Raw genomic sequence first — 10,207 nt, 5'->3', positions numbered from 1 at the left:
ATATTTTGAAGTGACCTGAAGGACAGATGCCTAAACCAGAAAGTATAAGCCGCAGGCGGGCCGGCCAGCCTCAGCTCAGCTGGTGGATGGAATGCTTGACTCAGGTACCTTTTACAGTTCTGAATTCACCATTTAAAAAGGGAGCTTCCATATACAAATTGAGGTTTATTAATTCTCTTGAAAAGTAAGTTCCAGGAGCCCTGGTCCTGCATCCTGCACGCCAAGGGGCCTGAGCTGAGTTGAGGCACGCCCTGAAGACGGGGCCTCCAGTGCAGGTTACTGGCCCCGCCTGCCTCCCTGCCTGGTCCTGGAAGCATTTGCCTCCGATACTTACTAAAACTTCACTACAGAAAAATTGCCTTGGATCCTGTCCCTTTCCCTTCTACGGGGTTGAAGCTTATCTGTGACCCTCTGGCCAGAAGGCCGCTCATCTCAGAAGGGACCAGAATCATTCTCAGCAAAGTGGCTGCCCTGATGACTCACTTGATTCTTAAACAGCTTCACCTCAAATTGTCTCTTAAAGATATTGGTCACATGTCTGTTACAAAATAGATGTGGCTGCTTCCTAAAGAAAAACATCCTTTTTTTTTTTTTTAATTTTAAATTGAAAGGCTGGCCCTTCAGCTGTATGAAGACTCTGGCAACTCCCTGGCCTCACTGGATCCTGACACTCTGAGGCGCGAGGGAGGAATCTTCCAGCCCCAGTAGGACTCCCAGCTTTTGTTTTAGATCCAGTAGAAACCTCTCAATTAAACTTCAACCACTGGCTCAGGAATGTGCACAGTACCCTGAACAGCGGGGAACTCCCACAGACGGGGTTCTGAGGGCAGGGCTGATGCCCCGGGAGGCTGGTCCAGCCTCACAACCGGTTGGAGCTGTCACCTATGCAGTTCGATGGTATTTGTTCGGCCAATCAAGTAGCATATCCTCTTTGAGGAGAGCACCCCTCCGTACCTGGTTGAGGACAGGGATGCAGCTGGATGCGGTTTTACCTTGAAGGGCCGTTCTGGCAGCAGCAGGCCCGCTTTAGAAGCTGTCACCCTCCCCGCTGCTCAGGCCACAGTTGTCTTCTGGTGGCAACTTCTCTCCCGGACTTGCCTTCAGTTTGATGATCCAACCCAATGCCGACGCGCAGGTGTCTGCAGCGTGAAGCTCGGGACGCTGCTCAGAGCTTCCGACGGGGCAGAGGAAGGAGGGCAGCAGAGGGATGGCCCGGCTGCCCTGCCTGGCGGGTCTACCTGTGGCTCCGTTAGCACTTGCGGAGGGCTCTGGGCTCTGCCTGCACCTCTCCTGGGGTGGAGAGTGCCTTCTCTCCCAAAGCAGGCTTTCCATTCCGGACTGTGTTGGGGACAGAGTGTCCACACACTGCGTTGAAATGTGTTTCCACAGCTCCCACTGCTTCTTAACTTCCTGAGTCACAGACGCCACCAGGAATTCGGCAGAAGCCACAGGCACTCTTGCCCAGAAAACAGACAGTACACACAACACACAACGTCACAGGAATGACCGCTGAGCAAGGTGAACTCGCATGAGTCCCTTCGGCACTGGGCCTGTAGGATTCAGATTCAATCCACTCCTCCTGTGGGGTGGTGTTCCACAAGCAAGGCCCACGGGGGCCACGTCTTCCTGCGGCCACGTCCCTCTCTCACTTATCAGACATCGCTGGCGTGGGTTTGGTGCTCGAGGTAAGCCAAGAGTTGAGAGGAGTGAACAACCCTGGCCTCACACAGGTCCCCCGGGGATGGACTCCATCTGTCACTCCCAAGTGTCCTGCTTCTAACAGGACGACACGGCCCAACCTCGAACCCAAGAAAGAACACCACACGCCACCATTTTCCTAAAGGTCGTTTTATTGTAAAACCATAAATACAACACTGACATGAAATCATTTAAGCAACTGATCGTCTCTAACCATTAAAAGGATGTCTTTTTGCCTTGGCATCAACCAACCAGGAAATAATGTTGCAAGAATTCAGGGGGGAAGGGGTGCTGAATTCTGGGCTGGGGTTTTTGGTGATTTAAGGAACCAAGTGGAACCTTCCTCTTCTCCCTGGGAATGTCCCACTTTTGGACAAGAATAGACAGGTTAAAAACAGCAACATTTAAACAGCTGAGTTTTAAATTTTATTACTCTGTAAAAACCTTTTTTTTTTTTTCTGTTCCTTTCCTCCATTTGACATCATTAAAAGTTTTAAACATCACAAAACTGATTTGGCTGTAAATGGAGAAACGGCACCAAAACAAAGTAAAACGAAAAACCCAAAGGACAAACAGAAAACCCTAAATAAACCCTCAAGTTTGGTCTCGGGGGTTTTACGTATCACAAGAACCGTCAACTCAACCCCCATGCAATGTGACTCCTTGGAGAGCTGTTGGATCCACACCAACGACACAGGAGACTGCAAACAACGTCTTTTGTTAATTAACACAGCAAGGGTGACACTAGGTAACTTTTTTTTTTTAAATACAGTACATGGTACACAGGGTCCCAAGATAACCCTGCATAAACCCCTTGTGGAGACTTAGCCAAGCACTGGCTGTTTATAAAAATATTGTGTTGCTACAAAAGTATAAATTAATGCTACCGGTATTAAGAAATATTAAACACATAAAACTTATAAGGATTAAGAAAAATATTCATTAATACCTGTAGAAAACTCTGGCCTAAAAAAGATATTTTTTTGTGTTTTTTTGTAAATTTTTTTTTGTATTTTTTAAAGATGACTTGAGTTTCTTGCACTCGAAGAGAGAGACACAGTCAGATGTGCCCATGGTATTGCCTAGAATGTCTTAACTACTGAGAAAGGGCGGGGTGCACACACGTGGTTACTGAGTGGGGCCTGGGAGGGAGGGGGCACCAAGGCTTTCTCAAGATTTACCTGATGTGAAAGAATCACCGACGTGAAGTTGCAGGGAGAAGAAAAAGGTGGGATCGTCAGAGAACAACTGAAAATAATTTATGCTTTTTAAAAAATATCTCTGCTTCAGGTGGTTGTACAAAATGATGCTCGGGACCTGAATGGTCCCAGACGCGCTGCCCAGCGGGTCTGGCCGCCTCCAGCCCCGCAGGTCCCGCTCTCTCCTGGCTGGCGAGTCCCAGCCCCGTGCCAGTCCATGAGCTCGCTCACCGCTTTGGAGCCCAGCCACCCTGGCTGGGAGGGAGGGAAGGGTCCCAGGCGGGGACCGGCTGGCACCTGGGTTGTGGGAGGAGCCCCCCTTCTGGCTGGTCTCAGACCCAGCGGGTCTCTGCCAACCTGGACTTCAGGAAGCGCCACAGGGATCCCAGGCACCTGAGGTTGCAGACAAGGCTGGGCGGTGCCCCTTTAAGGAACTTTGGTTCGAAGAGTCAAGGTGCCTGGTGGGACACGTGGGTGGGGAGGACCCCCGGGGGACCTTATGCTGACACCTGACTGCAAACCTAGCAAATCCTTCTCTGTACAGGAGGTGAATCTTTACAGCGGCGCCCATGGTGGTGGTGGTGGTGGGGGGGACGAGAATACAACAGACAGCAACCGGACGCCTTCACCCTCATCCAAGCGGGAGCAAGGTGCCTCTTCGCACAGAAACCACAGGGCCCCTCCCTTCAGGGAAAGGCCGGGCTCCACATGATCCTCAAACCCAAAGGAGAGAGGAAGAAAAACACCCAACGACAGCAACAAAATCCTCCAGAGAACCCTGAAAAGGGCAAACCGGGAGGGAAACATAAGAGGGAAAAAACACTGTATCATTGGTTCACCATAACTGGCCTAGCAAACATTAGCCACAGTGAAGAGGGGGCAGGCCCCTTCCCAGTTCTCCCACTGGCCCAGCTGGATACAGGGGCTGGGGCGGGGCTGGCAGGGCTGAGGCAGGAGCCCCCCCACCACTGTCTCCAGGGGACAGCCTGAGCCTTACTTCGCCTCTCGCTCCCATCTAACCCATCAGCTTTTCCAGAAGCCCTCCCTCAGGTATATCCCAGGGACAGGGGCGCTGTCGCTGTTCCTAACACAAGGGCAGAGCTATGAACTCGCCCCAGCTCCCTGGGGCGGGAGGAGGCTGCCGGCCGTGTCCCGGGCACCTCCTCTTCCCGTCTCTACAAGCACATTCGTCGTGATGACGATATCCAGCTACTGTCCCCTCCTGGGCCATTTCTCACAGGACCTCCCTCCTCTACCCACACCCCAGCTTCATTCCAAACCTTTCTCGTGAACCTGGGGCCCCTGTGAGTGTGCGCTGCATCGCCGACAGCTCTTCAGGCGCCCGCTTTCCAAGGAGTCTAGTCCAAGTCCAGGGGCAAGCCCAGGGGACCCCTAAAGGCAGAGGTTCAGCTTCACAGTGGAAAACACGCCTTGCAGAGTTTTTCTCAGGTGTTTGTTGAAAGTGCAGGAGACAAAGGAGCAAACCGAAGGACAGGACACTCACCAGCCCACCAGCTGAGCTGGTGTCAAAGTCCTTCCTACAAACCTGGAGACCCAGAACTTCTCAACTGTGTCATCGGACTGTCCTCTCCTCACCAAGAAACCACAGCACCATTTTCCCAGCCAAGAGCCAATCCCCGAATGCCAGGCGTGAGGCTGTCAGGCAGGCTGGTGGCAAAGCATCCTTGCTGGTGGACGCAGCAGGTGGCTTTCTGCTGGGATGGCACTGCTGCTCTTGGTGGAGCTGAGACCCCCAGTTACCCCAAACCTGAAGGACCGCCCACAAGGCTGTGGTCCTTGGCTTGGGCTCTGGTGGTGAAGCCAACTGACCTCAGATGACGGGGAAGACTCCGCAGAGTGGAGGTGTTTTCTCTGCCTCCCCTCTGGCATCTCTGTATGTCAGCACAAAGTCCAGTTCTGTCCTGGGAATCACGTGGTTTAGACAAGTTGGGTCCAAGTCCGCAGGCAACCACCTTGAGCTGTGAGGTCCTATAGCGGTCACAGAGCTGGGAGGCAGAAGACAAAATCCTTCTGAAGGTCAATGCCAGGTTGGGTGTTGGGAAATGAACTGGAAGAGGCGACCTCAATCCTTTGGCTGAGCTAGAATTTGGATAAGGTGGATATTGCTGGAGATAAGGGGCCAGTGGCTGGACCTGTGAGATCTTTGGGTTTTATTAAGCTGTTCATCACAGCAGGATTTGCCCTATGGGAACCGCCCACATGAGAAAGCAGAGGGGGCACCTTGGTACAGCCTTTCTTGTTGGCGAAGACAGTTTCTGAAGAACCAGAGGCTGCAAGAGAGAAATGACTTCCTGCCACCTTATTCCCATACCCGGATGAGGCAGCCGCGGGAGACAGCTTTCAGAGTACCTAGCAGCACTCACATCAAACCTGCAGAGCGAGCCAAGTGCTAAGGACTGAACTGAGGTGGGAAAAAAGAACAGACAGAACAGGAGGTGACACATATGACTAGATACCTGGAATTCAGTACAATGTACTCGAAATTTCATGCTGCGGGGACAGACATCCCACGTTCCAAAGAGAAGAACACATATCTGGGCTTGGTCCCGACAGCCTTGCGAGAAAGTGAAATGCCTGTTTTCTAAGCAAGTAGCCCAATAATGGGGCAACACCAGTACAGCTCTGCTCTCAGGAGGAGGACGGGCTCCCACGGACCACACGATATGGGCAGCTTTCATCCTCCTTGTGTGGATCAAAGTGCCAGGATGAGGACTCTTCCCCGGCAGCAAAGCAGAGCTGGAGGCCTTTTGCTGTAGGCATGTCACCGTCAGCAGCCTGGCAACCACCTTCTGGAATGCCCCCAAAGGTCTCATCAAAGTTTGCTGACGCTCCCATAGTCTCTAGGACATTAGGTGACTGTCCAGTGCAGATCGAAGGTCTTCTGACGGCGTGACCCCAGTTGGAAGTGTTGTGGAATTAACACCTGTGAACTTCTCTGGGAGAGGAAATGGCATGGTGCTTCCTGAGACCATGGCTTGCTGGAGTGAATGTGGAAATGGCCCACTTTGATGCATTTCAATGTGTCCAAGACTCAGGTTAGCTCTCATGAGGCAAAGCGAGCATGCTTGGCACCTGGGACAGTGTTCTGGTCCACGATCCTAAGCCTTGAGTTTTTAAGTCAACTTTACTTCTCCAACTTAACTGTCACGGACTGGGAAGAGAGGGCTGTTGTACAGTGCTTTTTGTAGTCGAGGTATCTCGCAGTTGAATAATGCTTTATTACTAGGAAGGGATGGAGAGGACTTAAGTCAACCCCCAGGATGGTATAATGTGCCTTTGCAAACAGCCTCCCACGATGATGGTCATCCTCAGCCTGAAGCCCTTGGTGTAACCACCTCTATCCCACGGTCACAGGCAGCGGGGGACGGGGGGGATGTGGGACCACCAGCACTCTCTTCGCTGAGAGGTGGGGTGGGAAGTTGAGCACTGATCCTGACGGAACCACCTCTGGTGAGGGGAAAGGGTCACCCTGTCGGCATCTGGGCTGAGTGTGTAGAACTTTAAACTGCTCGTGGAGAGAAAAGCCTAGAAACATCTTTCACAGCGTTAAGTTGAATGTGGCCTAATGCCATTCCACCCTCAAAAGATCCGTCATTTGGCCCACAAGGCACCGGGCTCAACTACTGTCCTAGAAGGAGGGCTGAGGCTTGTGTGGGGACCCCCAGGGCTGTGGGCAATGAAACCACGGGAATCCCCGGGGTCCTGGGGAAGGAGCGGAGGCTGTCGGTCTGAGGTGTGATGAATGTGAACGTGGATCAACTCAAGAGTCCCTGCTGAGCTGGAAGGGTCAGTGACATGGCGAGTAGTGTAATGCACTCTGGGTATAGAAATCAAGACATTCGCAGTACCAGACAACAGCGAGCCAGGAGGGCAGTCTTCTGCCTACATTCAGGAGCACTCCCAAGCCACATGTTCCCCTATGGCTTCCACCGAACCCCACATCTGTGAAATCCGTGACTCTGACCCCACTCCTGGTCTCCAAACAGCACAGCCGAGCTCATGGTCTTGGCTGTTCGAATACATGAAAACCGGACTGTCCAGGGAAGGCTAATAAAAACCTTAGGATATTAAATCTACCACTGAGATGAGCTAGTTTACAGTGTGACTTGAGGAACAAAAAGGGCAATCAAAAACCGGAAAAAAAAAAAACCCTCCAAAACATAAGTTATAGACATTCAGTGCCTCCTAGCAGAGTCTAAATCAAATTTGAAAAAAAAGAAGGTAAAAACTGCTAACATGTTAGGAAAAAAATTATTAAGGAATGGAGACAGTATCCATACTTCTTTGAAAAATGTCTTTTTTTTTCTATCTTATATTAAAAAGCAAAAGGTCAGCTTTATATTCTGAAAGTCTCCTTTCCTGATTTGGGGAGATAGATAGGTGTGTTTCTAAGGCGGCTGCCCTGTGACACCCAAGAGTGTCACGAAGGCAGCAGCTCAATGCCCTGAAGGTGAACGAGAACCAAGTCCAGTGCAGAAGCTGTCCATCTGATGCAGTTTGGAGAATCCATGGCAGGGCAGCTGGGGAGAGGTGGGTGCATTAGGGTCAGGAAGGCCTGGGGAAGGGGATGGAGGGCAAAGGGGGACCATGGGGTGAAGGACAGAGAGCGTCAAGTTACTTCAGATCTCAGCTGCCTGAACGTTTTACAACATCAGCTTTCTACCAATCTGCACACCTGAAAATGGAGTCTTTTAAAGCCCCCTTACTGAGAAAAGGAGGTGAAGCACCTTCCCTCTTTCCCACTCAGCTTTCCTGACACACCCAGTTTAATGCCCACGCGCCCACAAGCAGGCGTGTGTACATGCACCAGGGTAGTATGTGTGCATGCGTGTGTGACACTTCCGCGGCCATGGAGGTGAGCACAGAGCCGCTCATGCCCATGGTGCGCACGCATGGGTGTGCACACACATGCACACACACACTGAAAAAAGCACTTAAGTTTCCAAGGGGGCATTTATAATGAGGTCCACAGTGTTTAGAACTTAAAATTCCTTTTCTTTGTTTGCGACAGTGTTGTGGGGTTTTTTTTCCCTAACGTTCTCTCCTGTTTTTTCCTTTTTCTCTTTTTTTCACCTGGAAGTCTTAAAGCATGTTGGATTTCAGAAACATGAGTTTGTTCATATCTTCTGGGCTGAGCAGTCGCCTCCTTTTGATTAGAAGTGCTTGTTCACACATATTTACACACCCGCTCCTGGCCCCTACGGCCGGAACGGCCAGGAGCCAGAAGGCGAGCTTGGCGAGTTTCGTGTGCTTTTGGGTCACGCACGACCAGTACTGGAAGAGATCAGGGGTGGCCTGGAAGAGGGGCTCCTGCAGGTAATCGTACACTTCGTTCTTCCCAAGCCGGTCGTCCTCCTGAGCTGCGGGGTTCTCGCCGGGGGCAGAGCGGGGCTTCTTGGCGGCAGGCTCAAAGTCGACCTCCTCCGACCAGGACTCCTTGACCTCATTGATGAGCTCGCACACCTTGCCAATGATCTCCTCGTGCTGGTAGGGCGGGACGGGCCGCAGCTTCTGCTGCGGGTCCAGGATCATGGCCACCTTGTGCGCTGGGTGCACCTTGAAGTTCTCCTTGAGCGCCTCCAGGAAGAGGTGGCACAGCTTGCTGACAGTGCCCGCGTCGTTGGCCTTGGCCGTGAACAGCTTCTCCAGCCTGACGTAGGTGGGCAGCACCAGCTGCAGGGTGGGCTGGCTCTCGTTGCTCAGCTCGATGACCGCCTGCTTCACCGGTGTCAGGATGGCGGCCAGGTTGCTGAGCAGGTGCTTGTTGAGGCTCTGGATGAGGTTCATCTTCTTGGCGCGGCTGTAGAACTCGCAGATCTGCTCATAGCGCTCGTGCACCAGCAGCAGCGAGTCCGTGACCGAGTTCCAGCAGGGCGGCGGCGAGGTCTCCTCCAGCGAGCCGAAGGTCTCCTTGGCGAGGCCGGTGGAGCCCGCCAGGTCCTCACACACGTTGAGCAGCTCGATGACCTCGTGCATGCTGCGGGCCTGCAGCGTCCGCTTGCTCAGCACGCTCTGTACCACCGAGTTCAAGGCACAGGCTGAGCAGCGAAGGCACATGCCGGCCTTGGAAAAGGCGGATGCGCTCACCCGACAGTCCGTCACGTACACTGTCCTGATCTCTGACATCACGAACTCCGACAGCACGTTCTGCACCCAGTGGTGCACCAGGTCGCCACTGTCGCGAATGTCCGCGCCCTTCACGCCCAGCACGTAGCTCTTGATGTGGTTGCCCTCCGCCTGGTAGGCTGTGAGGATGTAGCAGGAGTCCGGGCCAACGCTCTGTGAGTGGCAGGTGACGCCGATGCCCAGGCAGGCATTGCTGCCCAAGGCGCACGTCACCTTCACCTTCACCTGGTTGTACATGCGCGGCAGGTGCTTCAGCGCCAGCGTGTTGAAATTGCCCAGGATCTCGGTGACCGAGAAGGCCCCGTAGCGGGCGCCACTGTCCACCAGCGTCTGGGCCAGCTTCAGGAACTCCTTCCCGCTCACCACGCTCAGCGCACCCAGGTCGGCGCACATGACCCGCAGGAGCCGCTCCGCGATGTTCTGCCGCTCCTTCTCCGGGATCATGCTGTTGGGTGTTAAACCACTACTGGTGGCTGGTGGGGGACACGAAGAGAGGTGTGATTAATGCTGGCATTCAGGGCTCCTTGGTCTGGCAGCAGCCTAATACTCAAAGCATCTAGTATTAGGAATTATGAATCAATTTAATCTTGCACACAAATTGGTGGTGCTGGCCATCTTTAACATGTGACAGTGTTACAGGAATAACGGTCTCTGATTGATTAGTAATGCCTGCCATGGGTATGGGATCAGACTATAGTGGTATGTGTGCAACATACTTGCATGCATCATGTTACAGGAATAACGGTCTCTGATTGATTAGTAATGCCTGCCATGGGTATGGGATCAGACTATAGTGGTATGTGTGCAACATACTTGCATGCATCATTCATCTGGACCTTTGGAGCCAACTAGTCTAATCTCTTCCTCAGTATAAAAATCTTCTCTAATAAAGGAGTCTCTATTGAATAAAATACATGAGACTGCAGTGTCAAGAAAAAGCAGACAAGAGGAACTGTGGAGAGTGGATTCTAATTCTGATTGTGTCACTAATTTGTGTTCTCTGACCACAAACAGATCACTTTTCCCCGGGCCATCTCTGTCCATCCGGTGAGGTCAGAACTCCCACCAACAGGGTCTGAGGTGTGAAAGTGCTTTGGAAACTGTTACGTGTGGTCTTGCATCCTCACGGGAGGCACAGGGTGGGGATAGGGGGCGGAGGGGAA

The 10,207-nt window shown here is 52.5% G+C and overlaps 1 protein-coding gene across 18 annotated transcripts in view; it reads right to left on the bottom strand.

The window, feature by feature from the left end:
* Positions 1-1,832: 1,832 nt before the first annotated feature.
* Positions 1,833-10,207, bottom strand: part of ZNF618 (zinc finger protein 618) — a 347,879-nt gene continuing 339,504 nt past the window's right edge. For all 18 annotated transcript variants that reach the window (XM_072959971.1, XM_072959975.1, XM_031677436.2 and 15 more), the window contains one exon: positions 1,833-9,517. In XM_072959971.1, the coding sequence (XP_072816072.1) occupies positions 8,001-9,517 (1,517 nt within the window). In that variant the 3' untranslated portion in view covers positions 1,833-8,000. The remainder of the gene's footprint in view (positions 9,518-10,207) is intronic.

Source organism: Vicugna pacos, chromosome 4 (assembly GCF_048564905.1).
Source record: "Vicugna pacos chromosome 4, VicPac4, whole genome shotgun sequence".
In the NCBI taxonomy this organism is placed as follows: domain Eukaryota; kingdom Metazoa; phylum Chordata; class Mammalia; order Artiodactyla; family Camelidae; genus Vicugna; species Vicugna pacos.
Note: the sequence above shows the minus strand (reverse complement) of the source record. Positions and strands in the feature narration are given on the sequence as shown.